This window comes from Oryza glaberrima, chromosome 7, assembly GCF_000147395.1.
Source record: "Oryza glaberrima chromosome 7, OglaRS2, whole genome shotgun sequence".
NCBI lineage: Eukaryota > Viridiplantae > Streptophyta > Magnoliopsida > Poales > Poaceae > Oryza > Oryza glaberrima.
In genome coordinates this window covers 26,355,716-26,375,749 of record NC_068332.1, presented here as the reverse complement: position 1 = coordinate 26,375,749, position 20,034 = coordinate 26,355,716, and the positions used below count along the sequence as shown (strand labels likewise).

General features: G+C 46.3%; 2 protein-coding genes across 2 annotated transcripts; one reads left to right on the top strand and one right to left on the bottom strand.

Moving 5' to 3' along the window:
* The first annotated feature begins 6,380 nt into the window (after positions 1-6,380).
* LOC127779251 (26S proteasome regulatory subunit 4 homolog) lies at positions 6,381-10,673 on the top strand. Its single transcript, XM_052305984.1, has 5 exons — positions 6,381-6,980; positions 9,025-9,270; positions 9,435-9,821; positions 9,914-10,054; positions 10,364-10,673. The coding sequence occupies exons 1-5, from the start codon at positions 6,492-6,494 to the stop codon at positions 10,445-10,447; spliced, it is 1,347 nt and encodes a 448-aa protein (XP_052161944.1). The 5' UTR covers positions 6,381-6,491; the 3' UTR covers positions 10,448-10,673.
* A 201-nt stretch (positions 10,674-10,874) lies between these two features.
* Positions 10,875-15,523, bottom strand: LOC127779250 (protein SCAR2-like). The gene is made up of 9 exons (XM_052305983.1): positions 15,089-15,523; positions 14,787-14,974; positions 14,495-14,627; positions 14,252-14,387; positions 13,895-13,971; positions 12,137-13,805; positions 11,949-12,032; positions 11,734-11,838; positions 10,875-11,656 (listed from the first exon to the last, which is right to left on the bottom strand). Exons 1-9 carry the CDS (start codon positions 15,181-15,183, stop codon positions 11,600-11,602), a joined length of 2,544 nt encoding a protein of 847 aa, XP_052161943.1. The 5' UTR covers positions 15,184-15,523; the 3' UTR covers positions 10,875-11,599.
* Between the last annotated feature and the right edge of the window lie 4,511 nt (positions 15,524-20,034).

Here is a 20,034-nt window from a genome sequence, read left to right as displayed (position 1 = left end):
AGGCTTCACACCGCTGAACCATGTCACAGGCATCTTTGAGGGCGGTTGGCCAGAAAAACCCTTGTCGGAAAACTTTTCCGACTAATGTCCGACCGGCGGCATGTGACCCACAGATCCCTTCATGTATGTCGAGGAGGAGGTGTCTGCCGTCGTCGGACGAGACGTATTTTAGGAGTACCCCGTTTGGTGCCTTCTTGTATAGATCGGCTTCTGCGTCGTCCTCGGGCAACTCTTCGCTGCCTATGAATTTGATGAGTGGGGTGCGCCAGTCGTCCGTGGTCTCGATATCGGCAACGGCGCGCTCTGCCTCTGTAGCCCCCGAGCCGATGTTGGGGGCGACTGGGCTATCTTCGCTAGTTGCCTCTTTCACTGATGGCCTCGTCAGGACGTCCAGAAAGGTGCCAGGTTCAAGTGGTTCTCGTCTGGATGCACGTCGTGCTAGATCATCCGGTTCGATGTTGTATTTGCGGTATACATGTCGGACCTCGATCCCATCGAACCTTTTTTCCAGCTTCCTGACTTCTGCGAGATACTTGGATAACTCAGGGCTAGAGCACTTGTAATCTTTATGCACCTGGTTTGCGACTAGTTCGGAGTCCCCTTTCACGATCAGTCGCCTGACTCCAAGTGCAACTGCAGCTCTTATCCCGGCGACTAGTCCTTCGTATTCGGTTGTGTTATTGGTTGCCCTGAAGAGGTGAATCGCATGCTTGAATTGATCTCCCGAAGGTGATGTCAAGATGAATCCTGCCCCTGCTCCCTGGCTGTTGAGTGCGCCGTCAAACGCCATTGTCCATGTTTCGTTGTCGATTTGGTTGTCTGACTTGTTATCAGGCATGGTCCTATCGGCTACGAAATCGGCGAGTACCTGGGACTTGATGGCTGTTTGTGGCACGAAGTGGATATCAAATTAGCTTAGCTCGACTACCCATTTCGCAATGCGGCCTACAATGTCTTTGTTTCTCACGACTTCACCGAGAGGGAAGGAGGAGACAACTGTAACCCTGTAGGCTTGGAAGTAGTGGCGTAGATTTCTTGATGTCATGATTACCGCGTAGAGCAGTTTTTAGATCTGTGGATATCTTGTTTTTGCGTCGTGGAGAGCTTCGCTGACATAGTAGACTGGTCGTTGCACCTTCTCTCTCTCGACAACAATGACAGTGCTAACGGAATATGGCGTGGCGGCAATATAGAGAAATAATTCTTCATTAGGTTGGGAAGCAATAAGTATAGGTGAATTTGATAGGTAGCGCTTGAGTGCAATGAATGCCTCTTCGGCTTCCTGTGTCCATACAAATTTGTCTTGCTTTTTCAGCAGAGCGAAGAAAGGTTGTCCTCGCTCTCCCATCCTAGCGACGAACCTACTTACTGCCGCCATGCATCCGGTTAGCTTCTGTACTTCGTTGAGTCTTGTTGGCGACTTCATGTTCTCAATTGCCTTGATCTTCTTAGGATTTGCTTCTATTCCTCTACCAAAGACGAGGAAGCCGAGTAGCTTGCCCGATGGTACTCCGAACGTGCATTTCTCTGGATTGAGCATGAGGCGATATCGTCGGAGGTTGTCGAACGTTTCCCGCAGATCGTCTATCAATGAGTCGCTTGTCTTGGTCTTGACAACAATGTCATCGATGTAGGCCTCGACATTGTTTCCGAGCTGGTCGCTAAATGCACCTTGGACCGTGCGCTGGAAAGTGTTTCCTGCGGTTATTAGTCCGAACGGCATCTTAATGTAGCAGAATACCCCGAACGGCGTGATGAATGCTGTCTTCTCCTCGTCCTCTTTCGCCATGCTGATTTGGTGGTAACCGGAGTAAGCATTGAGAAAGCTCAACAACTCGCAACCGGCTGTTGAGTCCACCAGTTGGTCTATCCGAGGAAGAGGAAAGTGATCCTTGGGACACGCCTTGTTGAGGTCAGTGAAATGTACACACATTCTCCATTTCCCGTTGGCCTTCCGCACCATGACTGGGTTGGCTAGCCACTCTGGATGGAGTACTTCTCTGATGAAACCGGCTTTGAGAAGCTTGTCGAGCTCTTCTCGTATGGCTTGTTTTCGATCTAGTGCAAATCTCCGTAGTTTTTGTTTTACTGGCTTGGTATTGGGTCGCACCATGAGTTTGTGCTCAATCTCCTCCCTGGGTATCCCCGGCATGTCGGACGGCTGCCAAGCGAACACGTCAGCATTGTCGCGGAGGAAGGTGATGAGCGCGAGTTCCTATTTCTCACCTAGTGATGCCCCGATCTTGACGATCTTGTCGGGGTTGGCACTAGAGAGTGGAACGATCTTGATTACGCCGTCTGGCTTCGACGTCTTGTTTATTTTGCTTACTTTCTTGGGTGGTTCAGCTGTGGCGGGTGGGCTGGGCGTATGCTCGACCATGTCGAGGCACCGCTTGTCGCATTGTACTGCCAGCTTAGCGTTCCCTTGAATAGTGATTGTTCCCTTTGGTCCTGGCATCTTGAACACTTGATACGCATAGTGAGATGCGGCCATGAACTTCGCGAGTGCAGTTCTCCCAATGATGGCATTGTATGCTGTATCGAATTTAGCGACATCAAAGGTGATCTGTTCCGTTCGGAAGTTGTTTGCTTGGCCGAAAGTCACAGGCAACGTAATTTTGCCCATTGGTTTGGACGATGACTGAGGAGTGATTCCATGGAAGGGTTGATCGGTGGGTGTCAACTCGCTTCGTGGGATCCCCATCGCGTCCAAGGCGCTGGCGAAGAAAAGGTTGATTGAGCTGCCGCCGTCGATTAGGACTCGTGCGACCTTGATATTACGAATAGTGGGTTCGACCACGATCGAATATCGCCCTGGGATGACAGCAGTCTTGGGGTGGTCCTCTTCTGAGAATTCTATCTTCTGCTTGGACCACTTCATCTTGGGCGCAGACCACTGCCACGTCGAACAGACTTCACGCTCCACTTTCTTGTATTTTCGCTTTGAGGAGTATGCCGTGGAACCTCCGAAGATGTGTGAGACATGGAGATAGGAATCTGGGTATGCTGAGTCCGATTCCTGAGTAGGCGCCTCAGTGTCCTTCTCAACCATGCGTACTCGTTTGCCTTTTTCCGATGCCATATGTTTTGCGAGCGACTTTTTGAAAACGAGGCAATCTTCTAGAGAATGTCTGTCCGACTTGTGTATAGGGCACCATGCTTTTTTCGTGTCACTGCCTTGTGGGTCTGGGCGCTTGGGAGGGTCCGCATATTCTGTTGCGAGAACTTCCGATTGAGCTTTCCTTTTCCCACTCTTGCGATTTTTCTTCTTGCTTGACTCAAGTGCGTCCTTGGCTGGTTTCTTCTCTCCTTCGGTCTTCGGTTTGTCGTTCTTGCGTCTCAGTGCGTCATCCGCATGAGCGCATCGATCGACAATTTCGAATAATCTCCGAGTAGTCGTGATGCGCCTCGTTGCCAACTCCTGAGTAGTATAGCGATCTCTGACACCGGATTTGAAAGCGCAAATTACAGAAGTGTCGGTGATCTCGGGGATTGTGTTTCTTTACTTGTTAAAGCGCCGAAACTAATCCCTCAAGGATTCGCCCGGGTTCTGTGTCAACGCATGTAGGTCGTCTTCGATCGCGTGGCGCTTGTAAGTTCCTTGGAAGTTGGCTACGAACTGCTGCCACAAGTCTGCCCACGAAGAGATCGAGTAGGGGGGAAGATGCATTAGCCATGAACATGCAGAGCCTTTCAATGCGGTCGGCAAGTAATTCGCCAACGCGTTATCGTCCGCTCCTGCAGCGTAGAGTACCGTGGAGTAAACCTGAAGGAACTCTTCTGGGTCGGTGCTCCCATCGTATTTCTCTATTGCTCCAGGTCGGAATCTTTCAGGCCATCGGACATCCCGAAGTGAACAACCGAAAGCTCTACACCCAGCGCTGGGGGCGGTGGGTTGTCGGCGATCATACGTCCTTCGTGGATGTCTATCTGATGATGAAGATGACGAGGATGATGATGATGACGATGGGTCGCTTGGTTCTGGCAAACGATTACGAGGACGTCGGCTGGGTTCTCGAGAATCCTGTCGTCGTCTCCCGTTGTTGTCTCGGCGCCGATCTCCATCATCGTCGTCATTATGGTGACGTCCTCGACCAGTATCGCCCTGCACCCGCCATTCGCGATCGTCGTGATCGTGGCGGTTGTGGCGGTTATCACGGTCTCGGTCTTCGCTTGAACGGCCTCCTCGATCTTCATTATCATGACGCCGGGAACGGTTCTCGTTGTCTCGTGTGCGTCGTGCCTCTCGGCGGCCATTCAGGTGATCGCGGAGATCGCCGGTGCCGTGAGGTGGAGGGGTGACTCGATGAGGCGATTCCCGCTGTTCAGGGTTTTCACCATTAGCATCGCCAATTGGTGGCTATTCTGGGTGCGCTGCGGCAGCGGCCTCTTCGAACGCGTTGCTGAGGTTGGTCACTGATTCTCGTAGTCGTTCTGTCCAATGTGCGAGATCGTCATTCAGAACGGGATCGTAGGGGGTTTCCCTCAGTATTGCGTTGACGGCTCTGATGAGCTGGGCCGGAGTAGTCACTTGATTCTCCGCTTCCGCATTGGTGCGCGCTGACGTGCCGACATCATCGATAGCCAATACCTCACGCGGCGTACTCGTTGTCGATGATCCATAGTCTTTAAGCAGGTGCAAGACTGATGGTTCGTGGGGATCGATGTCGATTACCCCAACAAATCGATCTGAAATCGGCGTTGCTCCTTGTTCCTTGTCTTTATCCCTGATGGGGATGCGTGACTGCTGGACCTTAGGAGGTGGCGTCTTCATGGCGCTGAGAAAGACCTTGCAGCTCGAGAGGCCGTGATTCTTTGTCTTGTGAATAGGACAATGGACATCACGAGTTGGAGAGGTACGCTGAATTCCACGCTCTTTGCAGGCACGAATTTCAGCATGAACGTTGAGAAAGACCCAGCAGGCTTGCAGGGTGTGTTTCCTGGTTTTGTGGATAGGACACCAGGACCTTGTTACCTCGGAAGTAATCCTCGTCGGCTCGTGATTCATGTTGGAAAGACAAGGCTTGGCCGCACTAGGATCCTTCTCGGGCTCGGATGTTGTCGACGTTCCGATCTCCGCTTCGGCGGGTGGATTCTTCGACATGGAGTCGCCCCGGGTTGTAGCAACTGCGTTCTCGTTTCCGGCCATTGGCGGACCAGCTGAGATCGGCACTGTGGTGTAAACCGGAAAGACGATTTCGCCGACTTGAGTCCACACCAGTGTTGTTGAAGTAGGAACTCCTTGGTTGAGGTTGGTGTTGACGCTATTGTCGGTGAAGCTGGATGTCATGGTAGTAGAACCTTGAGCACCAAGTCCCCCTACCTGGCGCGCCACTGTCGACGGGGGATACCCGTAGACCGGATATAGAGGGTATTGGGGTACGCTGGTACGAGGATCTACGTAGTACGACATCAAGCAAACAGGAAACATGGATTATACTGGTTCAGGCCCCTTGGTAGGTAATAGCCCTAATCCAGTTGATATGGGATTATATGGTGGAAACCACAGATTATAAAGGAAATAGTAGAACTCGACGATACCGATGAGATCGTAGTCGAATTGATCCGACTAGATCTCCCGGCGACTTGGCTTCGATAAGCTCCGGCTTCGTAGGCTGTGGTGGATGTGTTAGCTCTGAGATTCGATGCCTTAGGTCCTTCCGGGGGGTCCCTTTTATATCGCATGTCAACTGTCTCCAAGTAGGACTCGGAGAAGCCGGACCGAACACGACACAATGACGACCCAGTTCTGACCGAGTAGGACTACTTCCATCTGTGAACTCCATCATGAATTTCCTTAACGTATGCCGAACACATCCATATACGCGTGAGCATACCATGTCGATATGTGACGTATATCGAAGGGTAGAGGGTATACCTTATCCGTAACCCTGACATAATTAGCTTTTGATTAATCAATGGTGCTGATTGAAATTTATTTAGTCTCAAAAGAATTATAGAAAAAAAACAGTAAATTGTTGTTTGGGCCACTTTGGATACTCTAAAACTAATCCGTTTACTTTGGATTGGGCACGTTTGCCATTTTCTCGGTTTGGACCATGCGTATAGGTAAGGAAGTTGACTGTTATACCGATACCGATTTGATTGAGGTTGTTAATGGATACCATTAAAGTTGTTTCAAACCGAGAAAATGATAAAGTCACCTAGTACAAAGTGAAAAGATTGGTTAACTAAGTGTGATCCAAAGTGAAACTTGGATAATAAAACATGGCTAATTTACTCCGAAAAAAGAATTCATGGCTAACTAAACTTGGAAGATGGATGGAATTTCAGCGTTAAATGAAGTCAGTGGACGGTCCAGATCGATCAGAGGAAAGAGAGGGCCTCGGACTACTACTCCTCCTATATCACTTGTGGGTTCTTTCTTGCAAAGTAAGTCGAACACAAAAGAAGGGGAGAAGGGGAAGGATAGATAGATCGCCGCCGCCGCCGTCGTCTCCGCCCCTCTCCAGCCACCAGATCCAGCGACCATGGGGCAGGGCACCCCGGGAGGCATGGGCAAGCAGGGCGGCGCCCCCGGCGACCGCAAGCCTGGCGGCGACGGCGACAAGAAGGACCGCAAGTTCGAGCCCCCCGCCGCCCCCTCCCGCGTCGGCCGCAAGCAGCGCAAGCAGAAGGGCCCCGAGGCGGCCGCTCGCCTCCCCAACGTCGCCCCTCTCTCCAAGTGCCGCCTCCGCCTCCTCAAGCTCGAGCGGGTCAAGGACTACCTCCTCATGGAGGAGGAGTTCGTCGCCGCCCAGGAGCGCCTCCGCCCCACCGAGGACAAGACCGAGGAGGACCGATCCAAGGTCGACGACCTCCGCGGCACCCCCATGAGCGTCGGATCCCTCGAGGAGATCATCGACGAGAGCCATGCCATCGTCTCCTCCTCCGTCGGCCCCGAGTACTACGTCGGCATCCTCTCCTTCGTCGACAAGGACCAGCTCGAGCCCGGCTGCTCCATCCTCATGCACAACAAGGTACTACTGCTCACCCCCCATCGCTTTCCGCATCGATCTACTTCGGTTCATACACATACTTTAGGCCGGCCTCTTCCACATAATCAAAAGTATTAAGATCTATCTATCCCCATTAGTTGCCTACAATTGGGGATTTGCGTTCAAATCAGGTGGATTTCACTTGCTCAAAATTTGGACATATATAAACTTCTGAAACACCTGATTTTCCGGACTATAAGCATAACGACAACATACGGAATTGGGGATTTTATATTTTATATTGTTGAACTGATAATTCATTCAGTAGAACATCATACTATATGTTTTATTATGGATCTGGGATGTGATTGAATTGAGTTTTTCTGCGATTTATACGGCATGGGCGTAGGAAGACTGAAAGGTTAAATGATTTTCTTCTTTTTTTTAAATAAAAAAAGTTCCAGGAGAACTGATCATGAGTGATTACAAGATGATGATACAAACACCATTTGTCTCACTGGTCACTGCCCAAACTTCTTGTTTTTTTTTTTTGTTTGGCAATTTGTTTTCATGAACCAGATGGCTGTCAGATGCCAATGCTTGTATAAGGCTGCTTTTCAGGTGTAAACAAACATCCTCTTGTTTCTACGACGTGTTTGCAGTCTCCTATTCTGCTGCCTGTCTCTTAGGCTAGTCTATGCTATATGATATATCGATGAGCCATGTAGAAGGCTGAGCTAGTTTCAACTGTAGAACATTGAACCACCTTAATGTCCTTTCATTAAAGGTTTCTTCGATACCCAGTTGTTTCACACAGTGAAGAACCACAGAGCATTAAGATCCCTCCCCATTTGGTTGATTGGTATTGAGGATAATTTCTGCTCAGACCAGGTGGATTTGGCTTTCTTTTGGTCTAATCTAAATTGATCGAATCTGTGGCTAAACTAAACTTATATCTTATCAGTTATCATGCTGTCCTTCTGAAAATTTGTACACCCAATTTTCACAAAAACCTTACACTTGCACATATGAACTTCTGTAAACTTTGATACATGATTTTTCACACTAGAAGCATAGCAAGGACATGGGGATTGGGGTTTTGATTGTTTATATTGTTGAGCTGATAATTCAGTACAGCATCATACTCCCTCCGTCCCATAAAAAAATCAACTCCTAGCATCCCGAGGTGGAATTAGTGGAGATGGAGAATAACTAAAATGCCCTTAATCATTGGAAAAAGTAGTAAGAGTGATAGGTAGGTAAAGGGTATTGAAGGGATAAAACTTCTCGTTTTAAAACGAGCTGAGGTTAGGTAGAATGATAGAAGTTGGTTTTTTGTGGGGCAAAATTCGAACTCTAGAAGTTGAGTTATTTTGGGACGGAGGGTGTATCTGTTTTGTTCTGGAACTAGAATGTGACTGAAAGTCATGTGTTTCTGGCATTCTGTGATTTGTTTGGCACTGCCTGTAGAAAGACTGAAAGATTAAGGCTTTTCCTTTTTGAAATCCGGGAGAATTGATTATGAATTATGACAAGGTGATAATCCAAACACCAGATATCTCACTGCCCAAACTTGTTCTTTTTGGGGGGCAACTGTTGTGTTATGAACCTGATGATTGTCATACAAATGCATCTATATGGGTATATTTTGGGTGCAAAGCAACCTTCTGCTGTTTCTATGATGCCTTTGAAGTATATTATTCTTCTGCTTCTATCTTAGGCTAGATGTGTTATGATATTTTGAGGAGCAATACAGAAGGCTACTTTTCAACTATAGAACATTAAACCATCTTAATACTATGCTGTGATTATACTTCCTCCGTTTCATATTATAAGACTTTCTAGCATTGCCCACATTAATATATATTAATGAATCTAGACATATATGTGTGCCTAGATTCATTAACATCTATATGAATGTGGGCAATGCTAGAAAGTCTTATAACCTGAAACGGAGGTAGTATTATACATTTCCATAGATATGAATATCATTTTCTTATGATCGAATAAGTGACTCAACCGTACATCCATGTGGCTAGTAATTTTAATGCTCTAGCAAGCTTGCTCACTAAATCCCTATTTCCAGGTTCTGTCTGTGGTCGGAATTTTGCAAGATGAAGTTGATCCTATGGTTTCTGTGATGAAAGTGGAGAAAGCTCCGCTGGAATCCTATGCTGACATTGGTGGGCTAGATGCTCAGATCCAAGAAATCAAAGAGGCAGTTGAGCTTCCCTTGACCCATCCTGAGCTATATGAAGACATTGGCATCAGGCCACCCAAGGGAGTCATATTATATGGAGAACCTGGAACAGGGAAGACACTACTTGCCAAGGTTAGTGTTCTGGTTTGCGTATTGGGAGTCAATATAGCTTATGGCAGTAATGCAGGCTTCAGCCCTCCATTTATGGCTTGTAATAATTAAGCAAAGCATTGCACTATTTGTCATTCTGTACCTCTCAGTTCTCTGACCACTGATTACTTGCATTGTTGTTGCAGGCTGTTGCTAACTCCACATCCGCAACTTTCTTGCGTGTTGTTGGAAGTGAGCTTATTCAAAAGTATCTTGGTGATGGTCCCAAACTAGTCAGGGAACTGTTCAGAGTTGCTGATGAGCTTTCTCCCTCAATAGTCTTTATCGATGAGATTGATGCTGTTGGAACAAAGAGGTACGATGCTCATTCAGGAGGGGAGCGTGAGATTCAGAGAACTATGTTGGAGCTTCTTAACCAGTTAGATGGTTTTGACTCTCGTGGTGATGTCAAAGTTATACTAGCAACAAATCGCATCGAAAGTCTTGATCCAGCATTGCTACGCCCTGGTCGCATAGATCGGAAGATAGAATTTCCTCTGCCAGATATTAAAACTAGGCGGCGCATCTTCCAGGTAAATATCCATTAGTATCTTTTAGAACTTCAGAATGCATGATAACTGATAAGCAGTTCCTTTGGTTCTCATGAATGTTGTGAATCGTGCAGATACACACATCTAAGATGACATTGGCAGATGATGTGAACCTGGAAGAGTTTGTCATGACCAAGGATGAGTTTTCCGGTGCTGATATCAAAGCAATATGTACTGAAGCTGGACTTCTTGCTTTGAGAGAACGCCGAATGAAGGTATGAGTGAACCTTTTTGTCTCTAATTGAAATAATCAAACCTTTTATGAGAGCCCAATTTAGACCGTTTTGTCTACTGACCTATATACCAAACAATGTCATTTTTAGTTTTTCTATATGAGTATGTGATACAGTCATACAGATAACTAGATTTTTATTTCATTATCAGCTCGACCTTTCGGCGAGATCATTATGTTTTGCTCTGAGCTTTTATAATGTGCTCGCTCATTGATTATGTCTGGAAGAAACAATTTGCATGGTCCTCACTTCCACATTCTTACCGTGGTGTGCTGTTTTATGATTTCACAGGTGACACATGCTGACTTCAAGAAGGCAAAGGAGAAGGTGATGTTCAAGAAGAAGGAAGGTGTGCCGGAGGGTCTTTACATGTGATGTGCTCACTGGTCGCCAGTGACGGGGTGGGTAACCTTGTAGGACGAATATATATTTGATTTATCACATAGGCTATGCTGCCTTGGTTTGTAAAATACTTGTGAAATTTGTTTTGTTACTTCTTGGGATGGAGTTGGATAGAACAAATTGCATTTCTCATGATTTGCCTTCTCAAGTACTGCACTGAATAATGAACTGTGGCTAATGTAAATCGCATTGGGGTCGTCACGATCGCGGCATGCTGAGCCTGAGATTGATTGAAGGGAGCAGCGTCAATGATACACGGTTTGCCCTCACGCTAGTGATGTTATAAAGTTCAGTGTAGGCGAGAACTTCCCAAAACTGATAGCAGGTTTACATGCTCTAAAAGTTAGAACGGCTGGTAAACAAGATATCATTATCATTTTCTGCTTAAAGAAGGTATCACCGGCAATTTTTCTGTACAACAGCATATTTTTTTCTGCTAAAGAAGGTATTATTGGCATTTTTCCGCACAACAGCACTGGGGATTTTCTCCCCTTTTATTTCCATGACTTCATCAGTGAAGCTTGGCGTTGATTGGCACCACCAACCATCGTAGTGCCACTCAATAATATCTTCAGAGTACATATACTTTTCTTGCTTCATACTCTTACATAATATTCTATCTACTTAAGTCATGCTGATCTTCATGGACAGTTACGTTACTACTCCCTCTGTTTCAAAATGTTTGACACCGTTGACTTTTTAGTACGTGTTTGACCATTCGTCTTATTCAAAAAATTTAAGTAATTATTTACTCTTTTCATATTATTTGATTCATTGTTAAATATACTTTCATGTACACATATAATTTTACATATTTCATAATTTTTTTTGAATAAGACGAACGGTCAAACATGTGCTAAAAAGTCAACGGTGTCAAACATTTTAAAACGGAGGGAGTACAATAGTCTGGAGCTATTTACGTAAGGACAACTAGAATGTACTCTTCAATTTCAGCATCAAATATAACAGCTCTTGCTAGTTCGCTACGGATTGTTTGCTACCCATACTTTGGCACCGAGAGACAGAGGAAATGCAATTGCTTCAACTTCACTGCCTGCATTTGCTTAATGTTTTAGTCTCCCTTTGCAAAGTTCAACGAATGACTTGACTTCTCGCATCGACGAATCAGTCACTGTCACTCCAGCTAACCTCACTGTCAATGTCGTAGTTTTCTGCGTGAGCCTGTTTTACAATGAAGTATCATGGTAAGTTGTTGACAAGAGCTGTTCATTTAGTAACCGTAATTGAATCATTCTTACCTGACGAATGTGATCAACCCTCTGCAAGATTGTAGCCACTTTTGTGTTCCTGTGATCAACTGTCACATTTGAGCCTCTTTCAAGGGCAGGCTTCAGATCGCAAGACTGACAAGGGCAAACAAAAGTACACGCCTTTGTCAGAATAATCTAATGTAAGTAGTATTAGTTGCAGGAAATTAGGAAAACGATTAAAGGTTGCCATTGCCGTGCACCACCTTGGCGTTTATTTGTTCAGGTAATTTGCGTATCTCTCCTGAAAGCCTTCTTGAAGGATATATCAAACCTGGAGCCGTTCTTACCTGCAAACATCAGGTAAGTTTTGTGCTTAATGTACAGGTCTGCTTGCAGTTGCAGAAAGAAAAGCAAGAAATAATAAAAGAAAAAGGGAAAAAAGAAACTGTACCGTGCTTCTATCTTGGACTCCAACCTGAAGTATAGAATATTTAGGCCTTGGCACCGGAGGAGGGTTCATCTTTGTTAGCTGTTCTACTGCAGAGAAAAAAACACTTTCTACGTGCACATTAGTATTGCTCTCTCTGTCAGTAGGATGATCCAGTGAGTTGTGCACATCAATCTGTGGTCCATTGCTATAGATAGGCTCTTCTGTGGTGGCCCTGAGATTATTCTTGTTGTTGCAATCAGAATCTCCATTACCAGTTTGGTGTATTTCTTCTCGTTGAGGTTGTATTTCTGAATGTTGTTCAGGCGGAGACTCGTCTGACTGTACCGTAGGCTCACAGACCTCCTCCGTAGTCTTCAGAATTTCACCTTCTGAAGGCTGAATGATATCCTTTTCTTGATGATTAATTTCTTCAGAATCCTTCCCAGGGAACCCATATCTGCAGATTCCATTTCTAATCGAGATATCAGCTGCAGATTTAATATCAGAAGCTGATGTCTGGGCTATCTCAGCGTGTGAAGCCAGGATGCCGAAATGGCCTCTGGCCTGAAAATTGTCAGTTTCCAGCTGCTTTCTTACCGGATGCGAATAGATTCTTCCAGCTGCATGGTTTGGTACCGCTGGTGATTGTGGCCTAAGTGTTTTAAGTCTTGGAGATGATGCAACCCTTGATCCTGAATGAACCTTGATTGATGATAACCACTGCATCGGAGGGAGTGGCGGCACCATATCTTTCCCAGGACCTTCACGCTCTAGTTGAGAAAATCTTGTAGTGCTGCAGACCTGCGGAACGGGAGAACCATTTCGTTCCTGACGTACAACAGATTGATGCAGTTCTTCATCCAACAATTTGTCATAAGATGCTTCAGATGCATCGTCAGAGTGCTCCTGTTTGCTTTTCTCATCCGATGCAACTTCAGCAAGTGCAGGAACATCTTCAGAAGAAGCTCTCGTGGCGTGCATATACCTACTTTCTGTTGATACGTGACGAAAGGGAGCGTCAGGAGATGGATGCTCACCGTTTTCACTTGCGAGCAGTTCCTCTCTGTTGATTGATCCCATGCCATTGGAATCGTTGTCTCGAATGTTGTTGCATTTCAGCTCAAGAATCTTGCTAGTCATGTTCCGGAAGGAATCTGCCACTGACAGTGGATGTGGATCTTGCTTCTTTCTGAAGAGCTTCCTGGGAAAACTGCTGACCCTTGAGGCGATGAACTCCATGCCACCTCTATACTTTGACCTCACAGCCTTCTTGTAGGTGTTGGAATCGTCCTTACAACTGCCATTGTTGGTTGCACCAATGGCATCATTCGGAGTGACATGATTGACGAATCCATTGTTGTTGTTACAACTGTAGTGAGGCATTTCTTCTGCTATCTGATCATGCTGAATATTATGTGCATTTGGAGAGAGCCATGCCTCGAATGAACTAGTCCTCTCGAGCTCCAAGTTCCTCTCTTCACTGACTGAATCTGTACCTGTTGTGCTTGCTCCGATGTCTTGTGTCACCTTGATGCTTGATTCAGGCGAACAGTTTGAAGATATGTTCAGCTCAGATGAAGAAGTCTCGTTCTGAAAGTTGTGCATTTGAGGCATGGGGCTTCCATTCGTCTGTCGATATTTCAGTTGTCGGAACATGGATAGGAATCCATGAGATGCGTCCATTTTAGGCCTGAAAAGAGCACGTTTGGTTGATAAATGAATACCAGGAGAAGATTGATGAGAGAAAAAACAAAGAGGGGAAGGGAAAATGTGGGTTACATAGAGTCACTGCACTGGGATGCCTTCTGAGGCCTGGAGTTGTCTGAATCTGAACACTGAAATGTAGGTTTGGTTTCCTGAAGAAAGGAAAGAAGCACCTGTCAATCTATTGTTGCAATATTATCTCTGTTATGTGTATGTATATTCAAAATGCTTGTGCATTTCAATTTTGCTAGTAGCAACACAGCCAAGACACATGTTTATAAAGCTTAGGACAGAATGTGAAGACAGTGGTATCTTTTCTCTAACTCTTGAGTGACAGCAACCAAAATATGGAGTCTGGAAATGGTACGAGTCTCTGTTTTAAAATAAATAAATAAATAAATAAATAAATAAAAATATGGAGCATATTGTTACCAGTAGTAGCTTTGGAGGTTGTTTTGCCATGTGGATGCGTTGGTGGATTAGTTTGGTAGAGCAGGCAGAGTGAGAGGTGAAGAATGAAGGATTAGTGTATCTCTTCAAGCAGGCACCCTCGCCGTCAGCATCGTACCTATTTAGTGAGAGTGATTAATCAACAGAGAGTTGCATATGCCAGTTGAGGAATTATGGATCCTTGGTAGATTAATTAAGTACTAGTAATACGAGGGACAGTAATACTTGTCAAGGAGGGACAGATTGGGTGGCCCTCTGCATCTGTGGATGCGGTCAAAGATAATGGTAGGCAAGCTGTTGTTTCCTCCTGCAACGAGCCCCTGCTTCAGAATGAGATTTGCGCGCCAATGGACACGGTCTGCGACACAAATGCAAGATACAATTACTCTAATTCAGTGGTTGTGCGCCATATGACAGAAGCTGGTCCATTATGTAAAAGAGTAATAGAAATCTTAATTTGAACTCCGGCCGGCTGGTTGGCTGGCTGAACAGATGGAGTAGCATATGTATGCAGTACCTATGTTGGAAGCAACGAAGAGGTAGTAATCTTTGTGACAGAAGAAGGAAGAAGAAGAATCTTGTGGTGCTGCTACTGCTGGTGGTGCTGCGTGATCGAGGTGGTTGAGGCGCAGCGCGAGTTGGCGTCGTCGTGTGGATAGAGCCATGACTTGGTCGTGCATGCCTTGGAACACCTCCGCCGCCAGCCTGACGATTATATCATCATGCATGCATGATTATTATTCATGCAAATATCTACTAGTGTAGTGTAAAAATTAGCAAGATGGAAGAGTAAGTGATTAGAAGAACACTAGTACGTACTGCGCGAGGTCTCCGAGCTGGCGGAGGATGGCGACGAAGCCATCGACGACGACCACACCACCGTCGTCGTCGTTGCCTCTGCCTCTGCCACCCATCCTCAATTCCTCCTCAACCCGGTCCCGGCCGCCGCATAGTCATAGATAGATATAGATGAAAAATTTCCTCCTCCACTTCTCCCGGCCCCCTACTACTTAATTACTGCATGATCTGTACTATCTAAGCTAGCTACTGGAGTAGTACAAACTACTCCAACTTGCTTAATTTGGCTCTCTTTAACTAACTAAGCAAACCTAGCTGTCAGCTGCGCATGCATGAATTAGCTAGCATGAAGGTGGATTATATTGAATGGGAGGGAGCTGCATGAAGAAGCTAAGCTGAATTATTTGCTACTCCTACTCCACAGCGAGGAACCTTTGCATCGGTGTTTCGTTTCGTCGGAATGAAGATACCACAACTGACAGTATACCATGACGTTGTTGTTGTTGTTGGTATTGGTAACCACCGATCGATGGTACACTTCTGTACCGTACCAGTCATGCTAGCTAGTCAGTTAGTATTAACTACATTTTCCGTACTAGGAGTAACTAATTAGTAAAATTGGTTATATAACATCAAAAGTTCACGTTTTCTTTTATAGTACCAATTTTGTCTTTGTTTTTACTAGTTAAAACTAGTTTTTTAAGGTAAGAGGGGAGTAATAAGCTAGCTAGCTGTAACTTTATTATATACTATCTGAGATCAGATCTATCCCTGAGTACGTCGACATGGATGGATGGTTACGAACATGACAAATCTGATTCACAGGCAGATGGATCGGCTGCACGCATCAAGACAAGATCAGTTAAACATAGTATACAGGATGGATGGACCGGCTGGACATGCATGCATATGCAGGTAATAATAAGTCACTGCTACTTAATTTGCTAGCTAGCTACCTGTATACCTCAGTGATCGTGAACACCAACTACACCCTTTTTCTTCATATTATTCTAGTACTTCTTTTCAAGGATATGCATAAGCTTTGTGTATCTTTGTATTAATTTGATGGTTTTATTAGCAAACTGCACAAGTGTAGAAAAAGAGAGGGAAAAAAAAAGAAAAACAAGGCAATATCGGTCGATCATTTAGTATTTTAGCAAGAGGCGCAAATTAATTCAAAAGGCCCAGTTTAGTTTCCCCATAAAAATTTTACACCCTATCACATCGAACATTTGAACACCTGCATGAAGTATTCAATATAGGCTAAAAAATAACTAAGTACTTAGATTGCGATTACTTAATTTACGAGATGAATCTTTTAAACCTAATTGCTCCATGATTTAACAATATGGTGCTACAGTAAACATTTGCTAATGACGGATTAATTATGCTTAATAAATTCATCTCGTTGTTTACTGACGGATTCTATAATTAGTTTTTTTATTAGTTTTCAAACACCCCATGCGACACCCTATATAATACCCAATGTGACACGCCAAAACTTTATATCACTAGATCTAAACACCCTCCAAATTTAGTATACGAGACGGACCAACGGATCACGTATATGCTCCCATATTTTTCGAGGATTGCTAAAGCACGGTATTTTGTTTCATGTACGAGATACATTATGAGCTGACGTCATCCACATCTCTCCGTGCTTCCATCCGAACACACGCTGCGTGCACGCGCCCCGCACCTTGAGTAGAACCACCATGAGGAGAGAAGCGCAACAATTCGCTAGCAGAAGGTGCCGGGCAACCGGCTCCGTCGGCTAGGACACCAGAGGCACCAACACATGATGACAATGTTGGTCTCAAAGTAGCAAGATGATACTTGTAGCAAACACCAGGAAATGGAAAATTGAATCCAAAGGAGATCGATGAGTGGAATCGAGTAGAGGAGAGAAGGTGCTAGCGGCAGACGGCTCGTCAACCGGCCAAGCAGCAGCCCTATATGACTTCTCACCATGCCTTGATACCTGGTACCAATAGGGTATTTGGCTGGTACCTATAGGTTGGTACTAGAGGTACCAAACGGCCTGATACCTTAGACATACCGACAAGGATAACACGCTATACACGATGTATCTGGGCACAATGACGATGAGCAGCGGAGCTCATGATGGTCGATGTCTTTCCGAATAGCCTTTTCACTAGTTATCGTTCTATCGCCATGTGAGCCAGATCCAGTGGGCACGAAGCAATTGTGGAGTGAGAATGTAGGTGGATGAGTAGGGTCCTGCGAGGAAAGGGAGCAACGATGAGCTATTTTTGCTGGCTCGAAGGAGGGAAAGGACATGAAGAACGAGGACAGTGGAGACGCAAGGTGGAGAGCAACTGTGGCGCCCGTTCCGTCGTGGCGCCTAGCGGGAAAATTAAATTCTTAAAAACCCTAATTGCAAAATTTGTTCTTTGAGTGTTGTCAAGCATCCGTGCCATTCCGGATCTCAAAATCCCCGATCTATCGTCAAAGTCAAATCCCGAATCCAAATCCTTCCCAAATCAAATTCCTCCGCAAAAGTCTAATATGCCTCCCCGTCGTTTGGTGGGCCGATTCTCTCTCTCAGCCCGCTCTCTCTCCTCCCCTCAGCTCCGTCTCTCTCTCCCTCACTCTGCCCGTGCGTCGCACGCGCGCGTGCGCGTGCGCCGAGCCGAGCGCTCTCCCCTCTCTCACTCTCTCTCCCCGCTCCATCCCCGACGAGCTCCCCGCCCGCAATTTCGAACCCGCGCGCCGTTGCTTCGCGCGCGCGCCCGCGCGGTCGCCGCCGCCGTCAGCCGCCTACTACCCATGCCTGCGCCGTCCGGCCCCACGCCCTGCCGAGCCAGCGCGCGTGCCCGAGCCGCACCGCCCGCATCCGTCCAAAAATCGGAGACAGCGCCTCCCGCTCCCATCTCTCTCCCTCCCCAAATCGGCATGGCTCGAGCTCCCTTTCTCCCCCTCCGTTTTCCCCGTTCCTCTCTCAGCCAGCCTCTGTTTCTCCCGCTCGGTTCCAGCACCATGGACAGGGAGGAGCGCCTGACGCCGAGCCATCGCCCATGCCGTTTGACCCCGCGCCCGTGAGCCCGTTCCTTCCCCTCGAAGCTCCCTCGCCCCAATACCGCTCGAGGTCGGTTTCCTCTCCTCCCAAACCAACATAACCACCCCATAAAAGCCGCCCCTCCCCCTCTCGCTCGATTCCCCTGTTTCGCTCCAAGCCGCCGCGCCATTGCCGCCTCGCCCGTGCCCTGCTTGCCGTCGCCTTCCGCTGTCGCGTGTGCCGGAGGAGCCGGTGCGCGCTAGGAACGGAAGGGGACTCCGGGCGCACGTCTTCCTCCTCTTCCCCGGCACGAGGCCGGAGCGATCACGCCCCGCGCCGTCGGCCATCGTCACTGCGCCCTTCACCCCGTCGCGGTAGTGCACTCCCCGTTCTCCCTCCTCGTTCCTCCTCCCCCTAGCTTTCGGTAGTAGCACGAGTAGACCCCCCGTAGTCAGCTGGCGCCGCCCCAAGCCTTGCCGCCGCCCGAGCTCGGTAGCGCCTCTCGTCGCCGGCCTCCCTTGGTGCGTTTCTGTTGACAGAAAACATGAGGCCTGGGAGATCTGCTTAACTCCAGTGCAGGTCCAAAGCTCGCCTTCGAATGTATGAGCGTGCCAGTTGATTTATCCTGTAATCAATAAGAAATAGAAGCAAAGAAACCGCGGTTAAATCTATAAATGATAGCCGATTGGCTAGGTGCCGATGACATATCATTTATCTTTGAGCCGATGTCATATATGTATCGATTGGCAGTCATTAATAAATAAGGAAGGACTGAATCTACTCGATCGGCTGCAGATATTACCAATATATAATCTTTATAGCAATATATACTTAAATCAAGTGATTGGGATAGATCGGTCACCATGTCGAGACAGTATAAATCACTTAGATCGAAATATATATTAATAATGAGACTATATACGTTCATAGCATAGCCGATCAGATAGATCTAGCATGTATCGGCTAATACTCCGATACCACTCTATATTAAGATATTAAAGCAAGTAGAATATACTAAACAAAAGCCTAATATACTTAAATACAGCAAGATCTTAACGTAAAGGGCAGATTTAACATGTCAATCAAGCATATAGGATAAAAAGTAGTTAAATCAGGTAAGATCGGCTGAAACTCCGATACTACCCTAATCAGCAACCAAGAAGCGGGCTAGAGATGGAGATTCTAATCACGACTCATAAGATCAAACTTAACTGATGCAGCTATAAGTATGAAAAGAAGGACAATATCTAGACAATCAAGCCGTTGGATGTGTCATAGAGTGGTAGATATCCTATATAATGTAAGTCAACATCGGTATTTAACCTAATCGGCTGCCTTCTATTGACGGATGTTAGCCGATTGTAGGTTGGATATCGATATTGCCAAGGATTATGTAGGATATATCATAACTCGACGAATTACATAAACAAGATTAGAGTGTCATAAAGATGGAAGCACTAATCCCAAGAACGCAAGCCGCCATACCAAGTTTTACCTCTTGTTGAAGATCGAAACCGATGCAGCTCAACCCGGAAGCAAGAACTCGTCGAAATAAAACTAAAGCAAAAAAGGGTGGCGATGCGCCGAGATTGTATTGAACATGTGTGTTAAAAGTTACATAGGGCTCAGGCCTATTTATACCCGAAAATTACAAGATATGTCCATAACAGACACGACTACTATCTCTAACAAACTCTAAGATACCATAAGTCTTTGCGGCAGACTTTTGCCCAAGCATATCTCGAAGGAAATTACATAAAACATCCTAATTAATAGATACAATTGCCTTCTCAGGACTCTATCCATGTGCGGCAATCACCTTGAAGCACCTCAATTCAACCCGATGTCATACATCAAGTTGCATTGTCGGAATCGGCTGCATCTGCTTACCTAGCCCGACTCAGACCCAACCGATCCTAATCGTAGCCGATCTGGACTCCAGCCGATT